Source organism: Somniosus microcephalus, chromosome 21 (assembly GCF_052327205.1).
Source record: "Somniosus microcephalus isolate GS21.2 chromosome 21, FLI_Smic_1.0, whole genome shotgun sequence".
In the NCBI taxonomy this organism is placed as follows: domain Eukaryota; kingdom Metazoa; phylum Chordata; class Chondrichthyes; order Squaliformes; family Somniosidae; genus Somniosus; species Somniosus microcephalus.
This window is the reverse complement of record NC_141007.1, coordinates 50,999,388-51,026,943: the sequence shown is the minus strand read 5'-3', so window position 1 is coordinate 51,026,943 and position 27,556 is coordinate 50,999,388. Positions and strand designations below refer to the sequence as shown.

General features: G+C 40.7%; 1 protein-coding gene across 1 annotated transcript in view; it reads left to right on the top strand.

The window, feature by feature from the left end:
- Window positions 1-27,556, top strand: part of lrrc45 (leucine rich repeat containing 45) — a 72,676-nt gene that overhangs the window by 22,373 nt on the left and 22,747 nt on the right. The window contains exons 8-15 of the mRNA XM_085963599.1: window positions 2,023-2,081; window positions 2,801-2,878; window positions 4,635-4,770; window positions 5,422-5,499; window positions 8,621-8,732; window positions 13,776-13,846; window positions 19,804-19,896; window positions 21,830-21,922. Of these exons, the coding sequence (XP_085819725.1) occupies window positions 2,023-2,081; window positions 2,801-2,878; window positions 4,635-4,770; window positions 5,422-5,499; window positions 8,621-8,732; window positions 13,776-13,846; window positions 19,804-19,896; window positions 21,830-21,922 (720 nt within the window). The remainder of the gene's footprint in view (window positions 1-2,022; window positions 2,082-2,800; window positions 2,879-4,634; window positions 4,771-5,421; window positions 5,500-8,620; window positions 8,733-13,775; window positions 13,847-19,803; window positions 19,897-21,829; window positions 21,923-27,556) is intronic.

Sequence of the window (27,556 nt, the reverse complement as noted above, 5' to 3'; positions counted from 1 at the left end):
ATTGATTGGAGTGGAGCTTGTGGTAGATTTGATTTGATTGGAAATGCATCCTGATGACACCACTCTGTACAATGCAAGTGCATGTGGGACTGTAATTTCATGGTGTCAAGTGCATACTGATTATTTTGTGGTTGTACATGAGTAATGAATGTAATTAGAACTGAGTTTCAGGTTCCCTTTTACTCAAATCCTCTGCTATTAACGTGTCATTGTATCCTGTGACTGAATCCTACTCGGACAGTGAGGATGTGTTTTTTTTTGTTGTAAATCTACTATTTAACTAATTGGTAGAAGGGAGACTGGACAATTTTTTGAGGCTGTGAAGCAGATTGTAAATGAAGTTTGGTCTTGCATGACTGATGGTGTAAATTGATTTTTTGCTGTAAAAATACTGCTGCAAGCTGTTAAAATGTATAATGATCCCTAATTTGTTTATTAGGAATCTGGCCTCTTGCGCACCCCAATTTTAATCGTTTCACCGTTGGTGGCCGTGCCTTCAGCTGCCAAGGCTCTAACTGATGGAATTTCCATCCTAAAGCTCTCCGCCTCTCTTCTCCCTGAAGACACTCCTTAAAACCAATCTTTGTCCAAGCTTTTGGTCATCTAATCTAATATCTCCTTATGTGGCTCGGTGTCCAATTTTGTTTGATGACGCTCCTGTGAAGCGCCTCGTGATGTTAAAGTTGCTATATGAATGCAAGTTGTTGATTGCTGCTCTTCAGTGATAGGATAGGTTGAGCATTGAGCCTCCTAAAACCCCTCAATCTCTTTCAACTTCATCCGTAACTATTTCAACAACATTCATGGAATACTTATGTCACCCATTTATTTTCTTCGAGTGCAATACTTTTGCATTCTTCCATATTAAATTTGATCTGCCTTCTTGTATGGTTTGTCTAACACCTTTTTTGTAGTTCCAAAATTTTCGCCTGATTCAGCAACCATTTCTCACCGCCCCCCCCCCCCACCCCACCTACATTTTTGAATTGGAACACTTGGCTTCTGAATCCAAGTCATTAATATGAATTAGAAGTAGTAGGGGTCCCAACAACAATCCCTCAGCCTCCCCACTCAGCTCTTGCTCCCACTGCGACATGACTCCTCTCAAGTACCCTGTGCTTTTTACACATTAACCAAATTTTTTTCCATTCCCAACTTTTACTGTGAATCCCTACCACTCCCAAGCCCTTCATATGGAACTTTGTTAATGATTTTTGAAACTGAAGATACATCATAAATTGGTTGTAAATAATGATGTGGAAATAAAAAATAACACTGGTGCTGTAAAGGATAATGTTCTGATGTTACGACTAAGGTACATTGTTACAGCTCGCTACAAAGACCTGACATGCGGTACACTTGACCTGGCATTATTCAGTACTGATGTTGGGTGTCCAAAGTACTGTAGATTCGTTTCCCCACACTGGCATCTGTCCACATAATGTGTGCAAAAATATAATTTTTTAAAAATCTATTATTTGTGCATATTTAATTTTCAATTACTGCAAAAGCAATTATATTTACAAGCACCACAATCTTTTTTTTAAGTATAAGTCACTCGAAGGTTTAGACCATTTCTGTGCCTCTCTTCCATATTCTCAGCCTTAGCCTTTGAGTGACTGGCTTACTTAACTTGCAATCTCTCCAGGTTCCCAGTGGAAACCAAGAAAAATGGCCATGCCCTGATTTACACAGATTAGCCCTTTGAGTGCTATAATAGTAATGCTGAACTAATATAATTTATTTGATTCAGAAAAGCAGATATTTTATGATTACATTATTTCATATTCTACCTTTTACAAATCGGTATACAAAGTTTACTAATGGGCCCTGTATTTTTCACCATTGCAAAGGTGAAAGTATTTTTAAAGCTGCAAAGGCTATTCAGAGGAATATTGACATCCGTAGGCTTCAAGATTTTACAACATTCAATTTGTAATGAGTTTGATGTTGAACTCGTTCTGAGTAACTGCTTCATTGGGTTGTAATTATTGCTCCATTCTTTCTCTAATTCATTTATAGTTCCTGAATATGATGGGTGTAATTGATCAACAAAAGGATGAATTGACACGAAGCAACAGGTCAGTGAAGTCTTTTCTTTGTGAGATGTTACTTTTATAAGTTCTTCAAATTAGGCTTTCCATCCACTATCTTTCCCTCTGGACCTTGGTCAGATCAAGGCGAAAGTTCTTAGTAATCTGTTTTCATTCTATGGAAAAGAAGGGAAAAAATGAAAACCAGAAAGGAAGATGTCTTGTACCTTTTTAAGAAGGTCAAAAAACTTCATTTGACTTGTAAAAGAACTGGCTGGTTGCACTCTTTTTTTAGATGAGTGCAATTTTGTATTAAAAAAAATAAAGGAAGGAAGAACTGAACTCAACCCAGCATTGTTAATGGACACATGCGTCTGTTAATAAAACAGAAAACAATGAGTTTATTTTAGTTATGTTGCCAAGCAATGTTTTTTTCTTTTCATTGGAGAAAAGAAGTGAGGAAACTGAGAATACAATGTACAGTACAGGAAGGGGGAGCTTTTGTGACAGAATTGCCTACCTATATTAAAGCCCAACCTAATAACAACCAGGCTACGTTGGCTTTTTATGAATATTCATGATGTGTAGAAGAAACTCATTCAAAGATTAAGGAATGCTAATCCAGTCTTAATGTCTTTCAGTAAATTTACTAAGATTTGGCCATCCCTAAAGTGAAACTGCTACCTGTTGCTGATATTTGAATAGGAATTTTTAATATGTTCATCGTGTAAGCTTTTTTGTCTTTTTTAATAACTTTTTCTCTTTAGGACTTCTGCACTGCAATTTGGACAGTTACAGGAAGCACTAAATGAGAGGAATTCCATCGTCAATTCTTTGCGAGCAAAGTAAGACATGCATTTTTTTTGCCTTCAGGTGGTCTGATGGGTTACAACTAGCCTTTGAGTTTGGGAGCTGGGTTCTACTCCAGTCCATCTTAATGGGATGAAACTTTTCCAAAATTAGCTTTTAACTGATTGACGTGAAATGAGTTTGGATATTGTCAATCCAGTCGATATTGGACATAAGCACTCACATGTTACTTCCTGTTGTCTGGTATTCACTGCTTATTCATTGCGTTCTCTTCTATACTGGAGCAACCAAACATAGATTGGTGACTACTGAACATCTCCATTCTGTCTGAAAGTGTGACCTTGGGCTCCCTGTGGCTTGCCACTTTAATCCTCTGTCCCATTTGCACAACCTCCTTTAACAACAAACAGTTCATATTCAGTCATTGCAATGAGTCTCCTGCTAAAAATTCATGTTTAAAAAGCTTTGTATATTTTAAAGTGCAAAACTTTTACTGCTCCAGATTTGTTTTTCTTCTGGATTGGTTCACGCTGCGAAGTTGGTTAATCCGAGTGATGTATTCATTCAGTTAGATTAATTACATTCTCGAGTAGATCAACCAAAAAGCATAATTTTGCCAGTGTAATTTTATGCATGTTCTGGATTTATAATTTGCAAACCATGTATTTTAATGCAATGTTTTGCTTTTTCCCACCAAATATAATTAACTTGTGTGTTTGTACTATGGTTGACGAGACTCCTTAAAACCTACCTCTTTGACCAAGTTTTTGGTCATCTGCCCTGATTTCTTATGTGGCTCGGTGTCAATTTTTTGTCTTCTAACGCTCCTGTGCAGCGCCATGGGATGTTTTACTACGTTAAAGGTGTTATATAAATACAAGTTTGTTGTTGTTGTAGACTAGACTTGAGAAAAATCAGGAACGAGAAAAGGCCATTCTACCCTTTGAACCTCATTCTTGTCATACATTACTTTTTTTCACTGTGACATCTAATTGTATTTTGAATAACTAACTTAATTGTTTTGCCTCTGTTCTGTCTTGGTAAATTATTTTTTTTGAGTAAAGAGTTTTTTGTTGATGCCTTCCATTTACTTCCTCTGTTCCTACTCTCGGTGCATTTGAAGTTGTAATCAGGATTTACTTTATACTATTTTAATTAATATACTTTGAGGCCCCTTTCTTCCCCACCCCCTTCACTTAATCACCTTTCTGATTGCAAAGCTTATGTTTTGCTAATCTTTCCTCACAACTTATTTCTTTAGACTTGGGACCAGTTTTGTTGCTGTTTTCTGTACCCATTTTAATGCAATATATTTTCTGTACCCATTTTAATGCAATATATTTGTGGTGGGATGATGATAACAGAACACAATGGCCCAGAAATTCGGGTCGGAGTACCCCGTGCGTACTCGCCCGTGGAGACCCGAATTTCTGGGCCAATGACGTAAGTGTGGTCTGGTGGCTGCATTGTAATGTTTTTTCATTAGTTTTGTAGTGTTTTGCCTACATATCCTAGCTTTGTATTCTCTTAGCTTTTATAATTGCTTTGCTCCAATGTAGGAGCATTGAAAGTGACATGTCTACTATTGCTGCTAGAACACTTTCTATCGCTGCTAATTCAATTCCTTTCATTGTATACCTACACGTCACATTTTTAGCCTGTGTTGCACTTAAATGCACCAATGCTGGCTTTCATTTGCCCTATGTCTGTCTAGTTGCTTAACCAGTCTAAATCATTTTGCTGCATCCTGTTTTGTTACTGCCCTCACTAGATTTTTTCATTTTATTCTAGAATGCAAATGACAGAGGCTGCTTTTGCATTATCAGAACAAAAGTCAAATGACCTGAAAGAGCTCCTAGAGATGGCAAGAAAGGAAAAAATTGAGTTGAAAGAGAGGCATTCAAAGGACCTTAAGAATGAGCAAGAGGTAATAATGGTGCTTTTTGACTTTCCACAAAAAGCAATTGAAAGATTAGAGTTGTTGGGGATGTGATTGTCTCCATTGTTCTGTGATTAGCCAACAGGTTATATGCATGGGGTAGGATCAACAATTAGCTAAATTGCCATGTAGCAATTTTAAACAATCCTATAAGTTTTTGTGCAATATGACTTCTGGGCTGGAAGATGTGAATGTTCAGATAAGCCAAATGGCCACATACCGTGTAATTCATTCTATCTATATTTGATAAATCAAAATTGTGGGGGTCTCCGCCGGACAAAATCGGTAGTATCGCTCCAAAAGTTGAGGTGCAACACTTACTAACCCGTTCCTCCTGCTGCTCCAGCTACCATCATTTTCAACTTGCGCTGAAAATGAGCGGCCGGAGCACCTGTCTATTTCAAGCTAATCGGGGTCCTACGCCATTTGTAGGCCATTTTCAGTCATCAATGGGCAGAGTGTGTACCATGCATACCCTGCCCGTTGATACCAAGCATTGAGCAGCCTAACCAGTGCTTCTTAAAGGGACCACTACAGGCAACTCAGAAAATACAACCAAAAACGCGGTGACACTGATGTGTGTTTCTTCATCTTTACCAAAGTATTTCTATACTGAAGAGATTTGTTTTACCCTACCAGGAAGCGTGCAAGCGAGAAGCAAAGTTGACTAGGGAGATAAATGCAGCAAATGGGAAAAACATGGAGCTCAAAAACAAGGTAGTTATGATATCTCTATCAATCAGATTTGTATCCAGGCACTGGAAATGAATTGGGTTCACCAATTGGCTGTTTTATGGAATGTGTTCTGTTTGGCTAGGATTATTCTTGCATGCAAATCAGAATACCTTGTTTTTATAATTCTGAGCAATTATTCTGGCTGTGCGATGGATGCAGAACATTTAAAACTGTACTATGTCCCCCTGCGCGCACACATGCTCCTCTTCCTAGAATATTTAATTGCACCAAAAGACACTGGATCTAGAATTTTGGAACTTGTAATTTATATAACAAAGAAATACAGGAAACTTCGCGATATCCGGGACCGGCGTGATGCCGATCTATGAAAACTTCCGGACAGACCAGCGCTAATGTTGAAGGATACGGAGGTTTTCATCTCCGTATCTGACAACAAACACTGTTGCTTAGCAACTGCTTGTAAACAGTCGGCCCGTACCTTGGAAGCGTCTCTGTAGCTTAGCAACAGATTCAGAGAGGCTTTCCAGAGACTGACTGTTTAAAAAAAAATGCTAGGAGAAGTAAAAAAAAAAAAAAAATGCTAGGAGAAGAAAAAAAACCTAACAAAACGGCTGCTGATTTCTGCCGTTAGATCGAGGTTTCCGGCCATACAACCTCCGGATAAACCAAAGTTTCCTGTACTATGTAAGTTTACTCATACAGCACCCTTTTCCGGCCCTTAAACTTGTATAGTAATGTTCAAAAGGGAAAATAGGAATTCTGTTCTAAGGAATCAAATACATTTTTGAGCTAGTTATTAAAACTGCAAACTGCAGTTATCTTTCCTAAATTAGATTCACTAGCTGGATGAAGGAAAAGGGGATGAAACAATATGAAAACAGAACAGGTAAATGTAATAGGACTTTGTTTGCATGGAGGATAAATGCCAGCATGGACTGATTTGGGCCGGATAGCCTGATTCTATGTTGTGGAACTGTGTTCCATGTTTCTATGTATTCTATGTAAGTTTTCCAAGTGTCTTAAATACATGGTATGTGTTTGGAAGAAGTTGCTAGTAAAACATTAATATTACTTTCAAACTTTAGCGTTAATAGGGTTTTGTCTTTTTGGCATACATCCATGACTTACACCACAGTTCTGTTCTCTACCAATTTGGTGCAATTTTCTATGGAATTACTTGAAATCCAAATTTGATAGATTAATTAATTTTGAAACTTGCGACATGCTAATAGTGCCCATGACGCAATTACATTTCCTCAATCACACTGAGTAGCCGATCGCACTAACATAAATATAAATTCTCTGATTTTATGCTATTTCTCTTCTGTCTGAACCCCATTCTTCCCAACAGTGCTGAATTTTCCTCTCTATCTCTCATTGGAACGGAACATGGTAATGTTTTGGGCAGGAGAAGACCATTGGTTCATCGAGCCTACCCTTCCAAACCGCCCATCAGTTTTCTTAATGTAATTTTTGAACTAATGGTCTCGTATCCCCTTTTGCTGATAGGAATTCATCAAACCCTTTTTAAAAAAAAAACTGCCAGCTGTTCCACCATCCCTGCTGATAACGTGTTCTCCAATTCTTTCATTCTCTTACTAAAAACAAAAGTTGCCTAAATCTCCTATTTTCTTTTCATACCTTTCACTTAAAACTCTGCCCTCTAGTGCCCTGTGCTTGACAACAGAACTTTCCTGGATCCAAGGTCTCCATGCCCATGAAAAAATTAAGTTTCCCCTCCTCTTCCTCTTTTCCGGGGAATAGCATCTCAGGCTAGATAATCTTTCCTTTTAACAGAGCCCTGTAAGTTCATAAACCTCCTTCGCATTAGAAAGTCACACTGTTAGTTATGCATTGCACATTTTATTTTCTTTCATCACCATCTGCAAACACAGAACCAACAGTTTTAACAACCTAGTCACCAAATCTCCAGAATTATTTCCTACTCCGCTACTTCAATAAAATTTCCTTTTAGTATGTAATCCACATTCTCACTTTTACCTTATCTCATGAATTTACACTGATCGGTGTTGAGTTCCAGTTCTTTGACCTAGCCTGTATAGATCCCATTGAAATATCACATATTGGATGGCATCATTTGCCAATATACCTAATGTGGTGTAATCTTATAACTTGGACACCTTGGATAGTATTCCATTCTCGAAGTCTCTTATAAAAATGATGAATCAACAGTAGCTCCAATCTTGACCCCTGTGGAGTTCCTCTGGCAACTGATTTCTATTCTGATACTTCCCCACACACTGCCACCCTATGCTGACTACCTTTCATTCACACATCAATCCAGCCTAATACTTCGCCATGGACGCACATCCTGTGAATCAGTCTGTAATGTGGAGTAATGTCAAATGCTTTCCTAAAATCTAGGTAGATAACATCCACTGCCTCACCCTTATCCAACAGATTTGTAACCTTCTCAAAGAAACTGTTAATTCACTTAGAACAACCTACAGAATCTCTCTCATTTTTCCCTCCATTACATACCCATGAACTCCAAACTCCCAAAGACAAAAGGTCCATATTTCACCCTTTCTCTTTCCAAACACTCTTATTATGACAACAGGGATCAAACAAATTATTCTTTTAAAGATGAACAACAACATTTCTTTTGCAGGAAGAGCAAATTTCTTTTGTAGCTTGTAAGTAAAGCTTGAAAAGAATTAAAGTATGTAACTGCTGAAAACCAGAGGAGTTGCATAATCTGTTTTAGCTGCTGTTGTGCAAGAGGTTTAGAAAGGATGCATCTCATGCTCACACACTTATATGCACAAGATAGTGATCTGGTTTCTCACGTTGGTTTAGTTTCATAGAATTGGAACTTCATTAACATTTTCAGGATGATTTTTCCTAACAAGTGTTTGTTGTGCCTTCGCAGTGCAGATTTAAAACTTTCCAAAGGCATCTGAATTGTACAGCAAGATCTTTGGCATAGCACAAGACACCAATTGTCTATATGTAAAATGATTTTATCGTTCTGCTTCAGTCACCTAATTTAAACCTGACTGAAGCTCATTCTTATAAACAGTTTAAATGTGCAGTGATGGTACGTGGTCTTCACTACAATGTTGACTCGCCCATTCCCTGAATCTGTACCAGATGCTCATTTTGTATCCATGTCAAATAGGTGGATGAATTAGAGCGAAGATGTAAAATCCAACATGATCAGATCTGCCACCTGAAACAAGAATTGGCCAATGTGACTGCTGAGATGAAACGGAGAATAGCGCAGACTGAGGGTAATCTGACAGAACCTTCTCTTGTGGGATTTGTATTATATGGGTGTCAATCAGTCATCTGCAGATTAAGGGATTTTAGCATTAAAAAGAAAAATAGAATTCATATAAGATATTGTGGTTATCTATGATCTCCATTATTCCTCTCCTTTTAAAATGTTATTAGGAAAGTATATGCGAACATTTCTTCACATGTTACAGGATAAATGCAGGTGCATATTGAATATCGTTTGGACCTAAGTGAATCCAGTGCAGCACAGATTCCAATCTGAAAGCTTTCCTCTGGCTTAATCCCTGCAAAAGGAAATTTTCAATACTGTGTTTAAAAATTGATAGCATTGTCTTTTTCTAACCTTCCTGCTTATTGGTCTGATGTAACTTAAAGTTCTCTGTACTCTGAATATTTCATTAAGTTTAAAATCAATTTAAAGACCTCCTCTTAGGATAGTGAGTTATAGCAATCCCATCCTACACGTGAAAAAACTGCTATCACTGGGGAGGTGCACTTTCATACCTGGCATGTTAATGCCCATAGTATATTTTTTAGCAAGTCCCCATTTTAAAACTGATTTGTGGAATGAATATCATGTATATGTGATGGTGAGTTTATTGTAAATGGAGTCTAAATGTGTCAGTGTTATAGGAATGCTTGATCCAAATTAATTCCCAAACTGGTGCCCCACAATTCATCAAATACATGGACAACACACAAGTACATACCCACTGCTGTGTACATCACAGGAAAGATGTGGCACAGCAGCCAGTGTATGTGACTGACATTGTACAGCATACAAATGGTAACCTTTTTGCTGACCTATCTCAGCCTTGATAGATTTGTACACTTTTGGAATTGAAACTGAGGAAACTTATTTAAAATTGTTCTTGAATGCAAATGCGACTTCTGTATGTTCACTAGTGTAGCTGATTTATCGTGGACACTGTTCAATCCTGCCACCCACTGGCCTTCGTGTACAAGTGTAGGAATTGTTACAAAGCATCGTTCAATGTGCAAAAAAACAAATTCTGTATAAATGTACTGAACTTCATAAACCTATGTTCTCTACATTCAGATTCTGCAGTAATTTGATATGTTACAATTCCTTTTATTTTTAGTTGTATGGTGTAGCTGTAAAGTAAGAATTAAAAAAAAAAAAAAAAAATTCTGATTCTTGTACCTGTACAGTCAGAGCACAAGAAGAGTAGATTAGATTAGACCCCAGAAGAATTGGATATAAATGTCCACAACAAAGATTTATTAAAATTTAACATAATCGAAGTTCACTATTGCTTCAAATTACTGAACAACATAACAGTGGGTTTTTAACAGCTTTTATGTTAATCATTGATGTTTTTAGGTACAAATGGTGCTGGATTGGGTTAAAAATGAAGGAGACAAAGGTGCAAATATGTAGCTTTTAGGATCAAATTGTAGGAAGATACAGTTTCAAAGTTCTTTTCCAGTTTGCTAGCATTTACTGTGCCACACATCATTTCCTAACCAAGTTATTTGCCTGATGATTTGCATCTTGACCTATGGCATTGTTTTAGCTGCTGAGGTGCCCTGGTTGATATGCCATCCTTCTGAGGAAACCTTTACCTTTGGTCTGCAGCAAGTACCCCAGGTAAAGCTATAGCATGTTTGGATGCAGAGCTCCCTCTACTTTAAAATTACCAAATTGCAAACACTGTTGTGGTTTTTGTACCATTTCAAAACCGTTGTGACTACGTAATAATTTCACACAAGAACCTTACAGCCCACAGACAACTTTCAGCACATCAGTCTAGTTTCTAGAGATGAAACAACTGTGTACTAGCCCTCTGCACCAGTCTCCCAAAGTCACAATTTTAAAACCATAAATTAACCCAACTGGATTATTAATCAACAAAGCTTGCCAAAGGTTAAGCCTATCATTAGGAAATGTATTTTTGTTTCAACAAACCTGATCAGAATCTATAACTGAAAAGAAGAATGTAATTATCTTGTGGTTTAGAATAGTAATTATCGAATAAAAGCGGTCGTCAGCTTGTCTTAAGTTTCAACTCTAGATGTGCTGCTTCATGATTGACCAACAGTGTTCAGTGTGTGTTTAAAAACACTTCTGACAAGTATCTCCCTGAAGCACCGGGGGAAAAAATGTGAACTAATGAGGCAGACACACTTCGTATGTAACCAGTTTGATGAGATTGAAATGACTGCAAAACATAGTTTTCACAGTGCTAAGAATAACCCTTTCCAAACCTCCAGGCCCATAACATTCAAACCGGACAAAGCAGTGAATAGAAAATAATTGTAAGAATTGAGTTGCCTTAGCTTCAAGGGTCGGATTATCAAGACTTGGGAGCTACTTGTGGTCCATGGGCCGCAGTTTGGACATTCCTGCCTAGATGCATGTTCTTGACTTCACTTGTGGGGTTGAGGGTCTGGGAAGGTGTGTCCAAATGGATACTGCAGGCGAAGTCCAAGCCTTATAGTAAGACTGACCCCAGATTGAGGTCTGTGGCTAGCATGAGGATGGTAGACATGAGCAGAAGTTGCAAGTCAGTACAAAGGCGCAGACTGTGGGTGTGACAGTTGCATGTTCGAGCCAAGGTATCGGCTGACATCAGGCTGTGGGTTGGATGGGGGGGGGCGGAGAATGGGACCTGCAAGTCTGGCGGGAACAAGGACTGTGACTTGGAACCCAAGTCTGTATTGAAGAAGCCACAGTTTCAAATATGACAGCCTGCAGGTCACCTCTACCCTACAGGTTGTTCTGTGGTATTTTGAATTTGGTCACTTTATGATCATTTTGGTTTTAAAATGCTATTGGTAAATTGGAAAATTTAAAGGAGGAAAGAGAAAGTAGCCAGTAGGAAAAAAGAAAATGAGACAAAATTGATATTTCATGCTGTAATATATCATTGCCAGCCAATCACAGTAAAAGAGTAGAACACATACAGACAATTAAGAGAATTTGGACAGTCTGGATTCAAAGACTCTTGCACAGATTCTCAGTTTGCAGCAATCTTGTCTAGAATTTGAAAATATGTCTCAATTATTTGCATATTTTTAGAAACAACAAAAACCTTGTGTAATGTAGAAAAAGATTTACTTCAAAATTAAATCTTCCAAGGGAGGGCCAGTTATCTTTTGATTCTTAGTGCATTAGGGCCCCACCCTCACTTGCGTAGCAAATGTTTGAAATCCAAAAGAATATTATTGGTGAATAGCATTACATAATATCAAAAAGCTGAGGGAGCCCAGAGGTAGAGCAAGTGACTGCTCAGTGACGTGATGTAGCCACTGTCTCTGTAATCAAGAGTGTACTCTTATTGAGGGATTCAAATTTTTCTCAACACCAAAAATACACAAGTGAATACATAATGACTGACCCTATTACAGATTTTGCCAAAATCTGTAAGGAATGATTATCAGGAACATTTTCTTCTGAGTATGCTCTTGGAGAATTTATAAGAATTCAAAACTCTCTTCAACTGACTAGTTCATACATTTCGATTTCAGAGTTCATTTAAATGAGAAAAATGTATAAATTGAAACTGGTCCTGAGCAATGAGTGGGACATTTAAGTTCTGTGTAATGCACCTCAAAATGTGTATGAACCATATAATACCCACTGTAATTACCATGTACCCATTTTCTTTTGCTGCTTTTCTAGCTAATTATCACAGTAATATTTCCCTGTTTAGTTAAATTTTACATTGTTACTGCCTCTTTAAAGACCTAAAGATGTTCACTAAAACTTAAAAGAAAATATTCATATTCTAAAATTTGACTGATTCGATATAGATTTTTGTCAATAATATGGTCATTCAACAGTTGCCCTTGCAATTTGCTTACAGGAGCAATTATTTGTTCACTCATGATTGTTATGGAGGTGAGGGGGAACTTGAATCACTCAACCAGAAGTGACAATGCAGCAAAGCTAGTTCATAGTAAGAATTGGTTGAAGTATAAGATGTATATCTTAGTGAGAGATTGGCAAATAGCATTCTAATGAGCACTTTAACCCAATCAGTTGGTCAGTATGATTAATTAAATAGGTGTTAATAAATGTTAGACCAGATTATTACTTGAATGGCAATAGATTGGGAGAAGGGGAAGTGCAAAGAGACCTGGGTGTTCTTGTGCACCAGTCGCTGAAGGTAAGCATGCAGGTGCAGCAGGTGGTTAAGAAGGCAAATGGTATGTTGGCCTTCGCAGCAAGAGGGTTCGAGTACAGGAACAAGGGTGTCTTGCTGCAGTTGTACAGGGCCCTGGTGAGACCATATCTTGAGTATTGTGTGCAGTTTTGGTCGCCTTATCTGAGGAAGGATGTTCTTGCCATGGAAGGAGTGCAGCGAAGATTCACCAGGCTGATACCTGGGATGACAGGAAGGACGTATGAGGAGAGATTGTGTCGATTGGGCTTATACTCACTGGAGTTTAGACGATTGAGAGGGGATCTCATCGAAACCTATAAAATTCTGTCAGGACTGGACAGCCTAGATGCAGGAAGGATGTTTCCGATGGCCGGGGAGTCCAGAACCCAGGGTCATAGTCTAAGGATAAGGGGTAAGCCATTTAGGACTGAAATGAGGAGGAATTTCTTCACCCAGAGAGTGGTGAACCTGTGGAATTCTCTACCACAGAGGGCGGTGGAGGCCAGTTCATTAAATATATTCAAGGAGGAGTTGGATATATTAAGGCTAAAGGGATCAAGGGATATGGGGAGAAGGCAGGGACAGGGTACTGAATTTGGATGATCAGCCATGATCTCACTGAATGGCGGAGCAGGCTCGAGGGGCCGAATGGCCTACTCCTGCTCCTATCTTCTATGTTTCTATGTTATTCAAGACTAAATGAGATGAAAATGCAATGACTGGCAAAATTAGGCATTCTTACGCACAAATTTAAACCTTGCTAAAATACCCTTATCTGCATAATATTTTTACAATGTTTGAATAATATTCCAGAATGCCTCCCACATGGGTTTATTTCTGATGAAATCTTGTTATAACTCCTTCAACATATGTTACTGATCGCATTTTCCTTTTTTGACCTATCAGAGCGCCTGGAAGCTGAGAAGAAGAGTTGTAAACAAGTACTGGATAATGCAGATATACTACGCCAGAAAGAGGTAATGTGGACTTTTGTAATTGTCTGTTTAATGGTGCTTAGGGGACTGTATGATGCATTGCATTAAGCACTGTCATTTCAGCACTGGGATCAATGCTTCTCTCACAGCCTATACAGATGGGATAAAAAAAAAAAAATCCTTTCTCCTGGCTGAAAGAGTTCAAACACATCACAGTTTCTGGAGAGTACAAAATTGTCGCATAGTTAAACACTGGCACAATATTAATAATCAACAGGAAAATTAAGCGGTAGATTTGGGGGAGGGTAGATTTACAAGAGAAGAAGGTGATACCGCTGCGTACAAGATTATACAAAATCATATCAAAAATAAGATTAGGGATATCAAGAGAAAACGGGAAAGGAACATAGCAGCAGGTGCTAAACGCAATGTTGGGAAAATTCCTCCAGTTCTAGAATAGGAAGAATTTATGATTCTAATGAACATGTTGAACTCAATGGGAGAATGAGCAGGAAATGGCTAATGCAGTAAATGATGACTATTTGGAGGTTTATACCAGGGAGAACACTGCCATTATAATACACAACATCAAACTTGCATTATCTGTTCCAGCAGTTTGACATTAGGTTCTAGATAGGCTGAAGGGGCTTAAAAAAATACCCAGTGACGAATGAACTATATCCCAGAGTACTTGGACAAAGATTAAAATTTTTGAAGCAGTGATGGGTGTTTTGAGGAAGTCGGTCAATATTATGGAGGTTCTGACAGACTGGAAACGGGCAAATGCAATTCCTGTATCAAAAATGATGACTGGCATACCTGGCAACTACGGGCCAATTAGCCTGATTTCCATTGTTGGGAAAGTTTATGGAACCTGTAGTCTGAAACAAAATGGAAAAGTACTGTTGTGTTTTCAGGCTTTACTCCGATCTTTCTGCCGTGCTCCACATCCAAAGACCACTCCTGCATTCACTCTCTACAAGTTGCATTGTAACTTTAAACATGTAGGCCGGGATTTTACTAACCTCGGCGGGTCTGTGACAGGCGACGTCGGTGGCAGGTCTCGACCCCGCTGCGTGCTCCAACTTGCTCTGTAAAATGAATTTTCCTTTATCGGGCTTGTTAAGCCCACCCAGTGTGTTTCCAGCCAATTAGAGGAAGCGAGTCTGGTGATGTCATTGATGACACATCATCAGCCCGTTTCATTAAAGAGGACCATGGCCAACTTTAATTTGATATTCGTACTGACAGTGTTCTACAGCATTGAGGTGCTGCAAACACAGACAATGACTGCACAAAGGCACAGGGCTGCATCCAAGATCTCCTATGACTACCTCCATATGCTTATGGAAGGAGTCAGAGCACGCAGGGAGGTCTTCTTCCCTTCCCATGGGCGGAAGAGACCTCACCGGATCATCAACACAGCCTGGTAGCACATTGCAGAGGAGGGCACAAGCAGGAATGTGGTCAGGAGGACCTGGGTGCAATGCCACAAATGTTTCAATGATCTCAGTAGATCACGAAACATTAGTACAAAGCTACACTCAACCTCATCCTGCTGTGCCTCTCATCACATCCCCATCACACTGCCTTCCCTACCCTACTGCACATTCTTACTCTCACCAACTTACCTTGGACCTCCACCCATCCCTCTCTATCTACATTATCACTTCCCCATCTCACTAGCCACCCCTCACACTCCCTCATCCTAGTGCAATCATACCAACTAACAACACACAAGGGTAGCCACTTGGATGTTTTATCCAATGTTCATATAAAGTTTCTGTTAATGCGATGTCAAACATTGAAACCTTTATTTTCAACACTTTGCATTCTTGGACAGATTTATGTGCACCTTTGGAAATGGCTTAGTGAGTTGCAGTGAATGGTGAGACATAACGGTACCCCCTGCAATGGTGATGAGTGTGAAAGGAATGGCTTGGGCACTGTAGGGATGCTTTATGGTGTTGGTGTGGGGTGGTGCCAACCTGGCGCATCATGTGGCATCCAGGGTGTACAGCGTCAAGTGAAGTAAATCTGGCCATGGCCTCCCGGGCAGCAATGTGGTCGTGTGCTGATGTCCTGTGCAGCATCAGGTGATTACGGAGAAGATTGGTGGTGTTGGTGCTGCTGGTGTTGGGGCTGATCATAATGGGATTCTGAGGACCAAGGTGAGAGTGTATAGATGGAATAGATGGCAGGTGAAGTAGAGATGACAGAAGCGATCTGTCAATGGTGAGAGGTAATGAGGTGAGACTGGATGGAGGCTTGTGTAAAGACTTGCAGCAGGGTGAATCTGTTGTGGAAATGCAGTGAGGAAGAACTTGTGGCTGAGTGTAGATATCTCTAAGGTGGGAGCTTTTACTGTACATTTGAAGCTATTAACAGTTGATTAAATGACCACTAAACTCCCACCTCAGCTTGACAGACGTGGTCCACGACCAGCGTGGACCCCGTGGGCGAGCATATAAAATCAAAAGGTAAGCTGAAATGTATTCTTAATGATCTCTGAACAAAGTCATAATTACCTGAATTGGGCCCCCTGCCTATGCGTGTCGGGTCTGCTCAGCGCTGACGGACCCGACATTGAGAAAGGTGCGTGGCGACAGGGTCACAGCGGGGTCCCGACCCGCTGGGGAAAAACAACACTTTCCCACCCAATCCGCCACCAGTCGTGTCCGCTGACCCCTACCTCCCCCCCCGGAAAACCTTGGTCGTAATATCTAGTAATCTAATGTAGCCCAGGGGTTGAACAAAAACTCCTGTTGTTGTAATAGCTTCCTGAATTGAAATGAGCCCCCTCATTTTTCGACACTTCAGATAGCGGAAGAATAAAGATTTTACCAGACCGTGTGACTCGAGTATAAGCTACAAATTAGATTAATTAAAAGCGAATTAAACAGTAGCATCTAGTCAAGATTAGTAAATATTTCATTTTTCATGCACAGTACCATTTTGTAAATATTAAATTGAAAATAACCTATTTCACATTTCGAAAAAATATATTAGTGTCTGTTACTAAGATGGAAGCTATTCACAGTATTATTTTCTGATTGTTGTCTTTGCCTCATGATGATTATCTTTAGGGAACAAATGTAAATCCTAAGAACACAGCAAAATTTCAGTTTAATAAAATGCAGCAATATTTGAAGTTTTGAATGTTATTTTTAAATCTGAACAGTTTGTTGATCAGTTAGGCAGCAAGGTGGCATTGTGTATAAGCATCAAAATGCAATGAAATAGTGTTGGTCCATCTGTTCAGTTTCTCTCATTCCATCGATATCATAGAATTGTGGAATTTTACAGCACAGAACGAGGCCTGGTGATTGACTCAGGTGACCTTTTTGGTGGGCAGGAAACAGGCTATCCACACTGCCCTACCCTGTTAGCCACAGAAGGTTTATGGCTTGACTGAAGAACCTACAGTGGTGGGGAGGCAGGGTTGGAGGAGGAAAAATAATTGGGGCTGATAGGGTGTCTTTCTTCTGTTGAAGGTAATATACACTTTAAGAAAAACGGCTGGGGTTCCCAGTCTAGGAATGCTAGATTGTGTCGCAGTGCAAAGTGGAAAAATTGTTTCACAATGCCAGTCATTCCTTCTCTAAATGTGTACAGAGATGCAAATAAAACAATCCATCCTAAATGTAGAGATTCAATATAGATTCCAGCAGGTGGCAGCAGAGAGTGATTGCAGGCTGTTTTTTTATCGATGAATGCAAGGTTTACAGGGAAGCACTAATGTGAATCAGTAAAATTCTGAAAATCCTTAATGCTGACAAATTAAAATAGTGAGAGAGGTTAAGAACAATGTTGCTCTTTCTAGGGGTGAAAGAGAAAAATGAGACGAGAGCAGACAGACAGAAGGTGAAGTAAATCTTGGGCCGGGATTTTCCTTACATCGGTGGGTCCGGGGCGGGCGATGTCGGTGGCAGGTCATGGCCCTGCTGCTGGCTCCATCCCGCTCTGGAAAATGAATTTACATTGATGGGGCTTGTTAAGCCCGCCGAGTGTGTTTCCCGGCCCAGTTAGAGGAAGCGGGTCTAGTGACATCATTCATGACACGTCATCAGCTGGTTCCCTTAAAGGGACCATGGCCAACTTTATTTTGACAGTTGTGCTGTCTGTGTTCTACAGCATTAAGTGCTACAAACACTGGCAATCACTGCACAGAGGGGCACGGCTGCACCCAGGCTTTCCCATGACTCCCTCCATATACTTATGGAGGGAGTCACAGCACGCAGGGAGATCCTCTTCCCTTCCCATGGGGTGGAGGAGACCTCCCCGGGAGACCAAAACAGCCTGGTTGCACATTGCACAGAAGGGCACAAGAAGGGATGTGGTCAGGAGGACCTGGGTGCAGTGCCGCAAACGTTTCAATGATCTCATTAGATCACGAAACATTAGTACAAAGTCACACTCCACCTCATCCTGCTGTGCCTCTCATCACATCCCAATCACTCTGCCTTCCCTACCCTACTCCTGCACATCCTTACTCACACCAACTTACCTTGCACCTCCACCCATCCCCCTCTATTATCACATCCCCATCTCACTTGCCACCACTCACCCTCATCCTTGTGCAATCATACCAACTAACAACACATAAGGGTAGCCACTTGGATGTTTTATCCAAAGTTTATGTAAAGTTTCTGTTAATGTGCTGTCAAACATTTAAATCTTTATTTTCAACACTTTGTGTTCTTGGACAGATTTGTGTGCACCTTTGGAAGTGGCTTAGTGAGTTGCAGTGAATGGTGAGACATAATGGTACCCCCCCTGCGATGGTCATGAGTGTGAAAGAAATGACTTGGGCAGTGTAGGGATGCTTTATGATGTTGGTGTGGGGTGGTGCCACCCTGGCGCATCATGTGGCATCCAGGGTGTACAGCGTCAAGTGAAGTAAATCTGACGATGGTGAGGCCATCACTGGCTTCCCGGGCAGCAGTGTGGTCGGGTGCTGCTGCCTGTGTCCTGTGCAACATTAGTTGATCAGTGGTGGTGTTGGGGCTGATCGTGGTACTATTCTGAGGGCAAAGGTGAGACAGTATAAACGACACCCATGTTAATGGAATAGATGGCAGGTGAAGTACAGATGACAGAAGCAGTCTGTCAATGGTGAAAGACGTAATGAGGTGAAACTGGATGGAAAGTGGCAAGCCTGCAGAATTTGTGCTGGAAATGGACTGAGAAACAGCTTGTGGCTGAGGAAAGCGATCTGTCAGGTGGGAGCTTTTACTGTACATTTGAAGCTGTCAAGTAATCAGCTGGAGCAATGGCCACTAAATTCCCACCTCAGGTTGACGGACGTGGTCCCCGAACAGCGTGGTTCCTGTGGCCATGAAGTTAAAGTTAAAAAGTAAGTTTAAAAAAACCTGTTAAGGATCTGTTAAGTACATTATAATGATTTTAATTGGGTCGGCCGCCACTGCCTATTGGGTCTGCTCAATGCTGACAGACCCAACACTGGGAAAGACGCGTTGTGGTGGGATGCCAGCAGGTTCCCGACCCACTGTTTTTAAAAAAAAAAAAAAAAAAAAAAAAAATTTAAAAAACACTTTCCCACCCAACCCACCACCGATTCCCGCCTGCTGACACCCTGGAAACTTCTGGCCAAGGTGTTCAGAAATCCTAAAAGTAGCTAAAATCTAATGATGGCCTCTGAAAAGTTGAGGTTTTAGTGATTTTTTTTTTAAATAAAAATATTTAATCCTATACAATTCTGGGAAATGAACTGAAACATAGTCCACCAGTTGATTTTGAACATATTTTAAGAGAAACAATTGTATAACTTTGAGCAATTGGATTTTTTATAATATTGGATAGATAAAAGTTATCCACTTATTCAGAAGTGAGAAATACAATCTCTGTTCAGACTCTAAATGCCTGAATGCGACAATTTGAAATGTACTATCTAGCAATACTTGAAATATGGGATTTCTGATCAGGCAACATTCAGCGTTTTTTTTTTGTTCTGTATCTTTTTCCCCGTATCTGATCAGATGGATCAGATGAAACGGCACCTGGAGGAGAGTGAGCGGTCATTGCAGGACAGAATTCAGAAACTAGAAAACGTTCGAATTCAACTGGAAGCAGTAAGTGAACAATAATTGCTGAGTAACCACATGAAGCTAGTAGAATACACGCTAGCTTCTATTTTATACATTACACTTCAAAAGTACTTAATTGGCTGTAAAACGCATTGGGACGTCCTGCGGTTGTAAAGGCGCTATATATGCAAGTCTGTCTTTCTTTTATTGCTATCCATAAATTTGTAATGCTATAGTCAAATTCTCAAATTTGATTTGCCCAATTGAATAAGTCAGCGTTGGATTACCATTTGTGAAATGAATAAGGGTCCAAATTGAAATGAGATTGAAAGTCTCAACCCAATTCACAAAGGAAATGTTCCCAGTACAAAACTGCCATTAACTGGTAGTTAATTAAAAAATTGGATTATAAAAATGTAAGCACCTGAGTTGGAATTTGAAGGTGCTCCTCAATGTTAGCCTTTAAAACACCAGCAGCTCCAAACAAAATTCTGCTCAGAGGTTTTCTTTTCCACACAATCCATACTTAAAATCCACTAATGCAGTATTAATGCTGCTCAGATGTCAGATTTATTACTATGTTAACGTTCTAGCAATACATTAATATGCCACTGGCCAATATCTTCCTTTATCGACCCTGGTTTAAATGCAGGCTGAATCTGATTGGCAATGTTCAGGTGCAAGACAGCAAGTCTGAGATCCAAATCATATTTGATAAGCTCACTTTCTGTAGGGAGGTCGTCAACCTTTTTTGTTGATTCTACTTGATTAGAAACTGATGAGAACAAACCTGTGTGTAATTATCTGATTTGTAAATAAATTCAGTTATTACTATTAACCTAATATAATGGTTTGATAGAGTGCTGTTTACTGCCTTTTGGAGTGGGCTGTTTAAGTTGTCAGCTGGATAATAACGTGGTTAAAAAGGTTTTTTGTTAATCCTGTGGTATACTGTCCCATTTAGGTCATGCACAAGAGTGTAAAGTTCAGTTCATAAACTGTAAATTGTGAGCATACTGTTCTTGTGCTGTAAACGGGAGTTAAAAGCACTCTGGAGAAAACCCAAATTGTAACACTGACCATGTTCGATGACTAAGAATATGGCTGTGAAAAGATTAAACAGTTGTATTTGGTTGTTCTTTAGTGATGTTGGTGTTACAGTGCATTTTTAGGAAAGTGGCAGCTTGGCTCTGTTATAAAGTTACTCGCCTGGAGTTTCCGCTCGATTGCGCTACTTTTTATCGGCACAATTCCCCTGAAATCGGCGTAAAAGATCGTTGGAATTTTAAGTGCAAATTGCGTTCACCGCTCCAGTTTCTGTGATCTTTTGTGCTAGTTTTAAAAACATCGCGCACAAAACTGGTGAAAATTCACCCCAGGGTGAATTAAAGTTTCCACTAATTGCGCTCGTTTACAGGCCATCAAGGAGGCTCCAAAAATTAAGCTGGAACTTTTGGGTGCAAGGACACTAATAGGTACATTTTGAAAGGTAGTGAATGAATTTTTTTTTAATTTACTAAGGAACTCACTACTGTACCCCAATCTAACTAGAAAATAGTTTTGTACACTTTTTAAGACATTTTCAGTTATTTAAAATCGGATTACTTGTAGGTGGTGGATTGACACTGATTTAAAATGCTTATTTTTCATGATAATCCCATTTTCAGCTGTATTAATCAAACTTTACCAAGTTACCAATCTTAAATATATCAAGGAATATTTTTTAAAGTAATTTTTTTAATTACTTTTTAAAACGCTGCCCAATTGCGCTGGTTCATGGCAGATCTTGCAGTCGGCAATATGCAAATGAGTTTGAGCGGAACCGCGGGGGGGGAGAATCGCTTTCCAAAATGGGCGCAATTTGCGCCGGAACCGACAATTGTGCCCAAAGCAGAAACTCTACCCTACTAAATGTAATCATTTCATAAAACTATTTTTGAAATGATACTTAATGTCCTAAAGTTTGTTTCTGTGACAGGAGCTAAGCCGGGTCAAGTCAGCTGCTATAACTGACCGAGCACAAGCTGAAGAGGAGCAGATAAAAGCGAGGAACCAAATACGATTGGAGGAGGTAATAAAAATGGAAAACTGACTTTTCCAAACTGTTTTCTTTCTTCTTTTCTCTCCTTTCTATTTCTCTCTCTTGTCTCACTTTCTCTCTTTTCCTCTCTCTCTCTCTCTCCCTCTCTCTCTCTCTCTCTCCTTTTCCTCTCTCTCTTTCTCAATTTGTGCTTTTGAGTCAGTGCTCCATTAAACTTTCCAAACTTCTTTCAATCAGCACCAAATCCACCATCCTATACACCCAGGCTTCTCACTGTGTTGAATCCAGATGTCATGTTCTGGGATTTTTGACAATTTTTCCCAGAAAGTATTTTGTGTATGTTCTATATTAAAAATTATACTATTTTGTTAAATGCAGCTCTCAGTTGGTTAAATTCATGGAAATTAGTTTAGCTGTTCCAGTGATCATCCATGCCTGTTATTCTTAGGATGTCCTTATTCAAGTGACTTCAGTGCAGGTATTGGCCGGGGTAGTTTGGTTGGAATCCATTCTTGGGGGGAGGAGAACAGAGGGAAGCAGCTGGTTTTATGGGCAGACCTACTGGTGAATCACTGAATGGGAAAGAAGTCGGGGGGACATCACACCTACTTCCTGCGGTCAGAAGTAACAAAAAGAAGAGGAAAAACAACATTTTCAAGGTCAGTCAGTCCAGATGGTTTGCTGAGACAAAGGCCTAGGCAGTTTATTGTAAGACATGGGCTGACAAAACCAAAGTGAGTCTCGTCTGTCTCAATGCTGTGCCGACTAAAGCAAGTATTAGCTAACCCACCAACCGAAGATAAGTCAGGTTCGTTTTTTTTATTCACGAGGAGGGGGTTTAAAGATAAGTGGAGTGAGTTTTGATACTAAGGGGTAGATTTTCCCTAAGCTGTCGGGAAGGAGGTGGGACTACAACTTTTGGGCTTTAGTCCCGCCTACATCGACATCCGGCCAATCCGCGCAATTTTCCCTTGATTGACCTTGTTGAGCCCGCCCAGCAGGCCAATTAAGGGCCACCCGGCAACAGGTGACGTCATAGACTGAAATTTCATCTGTCAAGAGTTCTTGACAGATGAAATATCAGTGTTTCACAGCTGTCTGAAGCTGTCAAACACTGACAGTCTGACTTCTAACCTGAGTCCTTCTACACAGACTCAGTTAGAACTCTCACCGGCAATGAAAGCTGAAGGCTGTCACTTTTGACAGCTCGCAGCCATTTTGCTTTCAGTGCCGGCTGAGTGATGGACTCCCGCAGCCTAGAGGAGGAAAGGCTGTTAAGGTAAGTACAGGTAATTTAAACTTCTTTACACACTTTATACACACCAAACACACTTACCTTTGCACTCATGCACCCATCATAAAAACATAAGAAATAGGAGCAGGAGTAGGCCAATCGGCCCCTCGAGCCTGCTCCACCATTCAATAAGATCATGGCTGATCTGATCCTAACCGCCAATCCACTATCACAGAACCATCTCCTGAATCTAACAGAACTAGACACACGAAATAGGAGCAGGATCAGGCTACACGGCCCCTGGGCCCGCTCCGCTACCCACAGGGCCATGACCGATCCGAACCTAGACTCATGTCCAAATTCCTGCCCGCTCCCCGTAACCCTTAATTCCCTTTACTTCTAGGAAACTGTCTATTTCTGTTTTAAATTTATGTAATGATGTAGCTTCTACAGCTTTTTGGGGCAGCATATTCCATGGGCCTACCACCCTCTGAGTGAAGTAGTTCCTCCTCATCTCAGTTTTGAAAGAGCAGCCCCTTATTCTAAGATTATGTCCCCTAGTTCTAGTTTCACCCATCATTGGGAACATCCTCACCGCATCCACCTGATCAAGCCCCTTCACAATCTTATATGTTTCAATAAGATTGCCTCACATTCTTTTGAACTCCAATGAGTAGAGTCCCAATCTACTCAACCTCTCCTCATATGTCCATCACTCACCTGAACACCGACATCGCGACCCCTCCAAGTCCTTCAACCAGACGGCCCGCCTGCTCTTACCTGGCGTGGTTTGGAGCCGTCGGGAATCCCACACAACACCCCTCAAAATAGGAATTAGGCTAAAAACTGCCTGTTAACTACCTGTTAACAGGCAGTTAATTGGCACTAATCCCTTCCCGCCTCGGGTCGGCGGGTCCCAGTGCGGGGCGGGTACCCGCCTCCCTTGAAACTTACGTGGAGGTGGGTTTTGGGCGTGATGGTGTCGGGACCCCCGAATTCGGGATTCCTCCCCCCCCCCCCCCCCCCACGCCTGAAACCCCGCCTCATGGCACAGTGAAAATCTACCCCTAACTGTCACTCTACATTTATCTGCTATATGTAAACTATTCTCACGAAAGTGTTATCAGTCCACCTACTGAAAGATTGGAGAAGTACACAAGCAAAAGACATGTTATCCAGTTCCGATCACATGGGGTTACACTATTGTATATTGAAATATTGGGCAGTATGGCACACTCCTGAACATTAAATGCAAGAGTGACCAGCACCACTGAACCCATCATTAAGACGGACCCAAATTTTGTAACACCAGACATATCACACAGTCTCCTATTATACCTCATTGTTTCTCAAGGCTGTAGAATTGCTTCCTTCCCTTGGTTGTTCCTTTCTCCTATCATCTTCATGCTTTTAAAACCCAAATTTGATGATACTTTATCACTACTTTCTCCTTACCTAGCCTCTTCTTTTCAAACTTGTAAGTGCCTTGGACCATGGGCTTCAGCTGTTCAGCCTACTGAAACGTAAGATGCGTAGAAATGTAAAAGTTTGAGAAATTAAGTCGTCAGCATCTTGTGTAGCACAGTACTTGTGCAATAGCTCTGACTTTGTTTATATCATAACCTTTGTAGTGCGACAGCATACCAGGTGTCTCATATCTCAGCTGCTTCTGCGTCTCAACGGATTAGGCACAGGATTCCCAAAGATTAAGGAAGTGGTAGTTTGATCATTCAGTGCTTCACTATCCACATTAACCATTAGGCATTTTTAGAGAATCTACCCGCAGCTCCCATTTCAACCTTCTAAAGGGCAACTCGGGATGGGCAATAAATGCTGGCCTTGCCAGTGACGCCCACATCCCATGAACGACTAAAAAAAAAAAAAAAAAAAAAAACTCCCTGAATGATCAGACTTTCCATGCTTGGATGTCCTCAGTTCCTAACATTGGTTGTACATTTTCAGGTGCTTACACGACTACCAACAATGCAATATTAAAACATGCAAAGCTACTGTAATTAACATACTCTTTATAATTAAAGGACTTATCCTGTGTAAATGTAACCGCAATCATGTTCCAGCATAAAAGAGCTCCGAGTCTAATCCCAGCCTCCTGCTCGTTCCTCAAATATCCTTTAATCCTGTCTTTTGAGTAACTATTTAATTCCCTTTAAAGAGAATTTATGAACTTTGCTTCAATAATGGTTTGTTGCAGAGAATTCCGCATTCTAACTATTCTCTGTGCAAATAATTTATTTTTCAAACATTAAAGAACTTGAGATTATATATCCCCGTTCACAACCTGATTTAATTATTCTTATGATTACAGTAAATTTTTGCTCTCGCTCCTGTCTCACTGACCATATTTACCTTATCGTAGCTTTTCATAACCAGGTCACTCCTTAACCTTCTCCGCTCTACAAGTCCTCAACTTCTCCAGTCTCTTCTGTAGCCACTCATCCTTGATAACAACCAGGTGCACCTTTTCTCATTACTTTTATAACCTTCCTATAATGGATGCAACCTGACTAAGATTTTGTGCATGTTTTACATTGCTGTTTTGCTTTTGTACTCTCCCTTAGATGTGAAACCAAGGATTGTGTGCCGTTTTGGCCTTATCTACTTGCACTACTGTCTGTAATGATCATAGAATCATAACTGTAGTGTATGTGCCTTTAAGAGCCCCAGGTGTGCTGTGGTGCTGGTGATTGCCACTCGAGCTATATAAGCCTGTGTATTGTGTATATTCATTAGAACCCCCCCCCCCCCCCCCCGAGACTTTGCTTAGTAAATACCTATGAACCAACTCCTGTCTTCAGTGTCTTTATCAACACATGGACACTACAGTGGCGACGAAGTGGAAACAGACTTACCTGCAATTCGGCAGCACCTCAAGGACATCGATTCCTCGGGCGTCCTGAAGACTCAAGGAAGTGAGAGAAGCTGTGGTTTCACCAGCTGGCCAAGCTGGTGGCAGGTACTGCGCTAACCCTTCCTGGGCGTCAGGCTGGGGCTCCAGCGGCTGGCTCTACAGCTGAGACAGGCAGCAAAATCGGAGGCAAGCAATAACAGACTGGGAGGGAGCACTCGGGAGACGGCCGGCGCGGCAAGCAGGTCAGCGTTCAGACCTGGAGAGAAACTCCGGCGGGAACGAGTCTTCAACAGTAAATAAAAAAATTAAACAAACAGAAACCGCAGTAAACAGCGTTGTCATCGGCAGCAGCGGCGGGAAAGCGTGGGAAGTGCCATATCTTTTCTAAGATGCCTAATTCTGGCAATATTGATGTTTTTGATAACGAGATAGAGGATTGGACCACATGTGGAAAGAGTGGAGGTATATTGCACCGCAAATGGAATAGAAGATGAAAAAAAAGCTTCAGTGCTTCTGGATCTAATGGGCGCAAAGACATACAAGCTGTTACGAAACTTAATCACTCCAGCCGAACTGATGGACAAGAATTTTGAGGAGATTGTTGATACCCTACACTGCCAATTCGAGGCAGGACTGGCAGATTCTCTGCGAGACAAATTCATCTGCGATCCCCTAAGTGTAGAAACACAAAAAAAGGTATCTTCTGAGAAAAATTTAACACTGGACAAGGCTTTCAGTGCAATAGGAGCTGCAGAGATACAGCAAAGGCCACAGGACTTCGGCACCCATGAAATGACACGTGGTTTCGAGAGATGTTATCGCTGCGGCAGATCCACCCATGAACAGAGGGACTGCTGGTTCAAGGAAAAAGCATGCAGGCGATGTGGAAAGATGGGACACATTCCACGTGTGTGCTGATCTGAAAACAAAAAATCCACTAACGGGAAAAGAATCAATAAGGAAAAGCACAGAAAGGTACAAATGATGACGGACAGTAGCTCCGAAGACCAGAAGAGCGATAGCAACTCCGGGAACAAGAGACTAAGCTCTCTCAAATTACATAATGTAATTGCCAAAGAAGATTACCAGACCATTTGGGTTACCCTCACAATAGCAGGGTCCCCAGTTAAAATGGAGCTAGATACAGGATCAGCTCTGACCGTCCTAAATCGACGGGATTACGAGCGGCTATTTCCGCATATACCTTTAAAAGACACATCCATTATCTTGAAAACATATACGGGGCAGAAAGTATACCCCAAAGGAAAAATAAGGGTGCCTGTTGTATACAACGGCAAGGAAATACCGAAGTTGTATTTATACGTTCTACAAGATGGTGGTCCACCGCTGTTGGGACGTGAATGGATCAGAAAAATACGTTTAGACTGGCACTCCATTCAGGCACTGACGGTGACCAGTAAGGAAAAAAATGATGATGACGTCCTACCTGAACGATTAAAAGACATCTTGGCCAACGCCAAGGAAGTGTTTCAAGAGAAACTAGGAACCTTGAAAGGCATCACCGCCTCAATAAAAGTGGAAGATGCAGCAATTCCCAAGT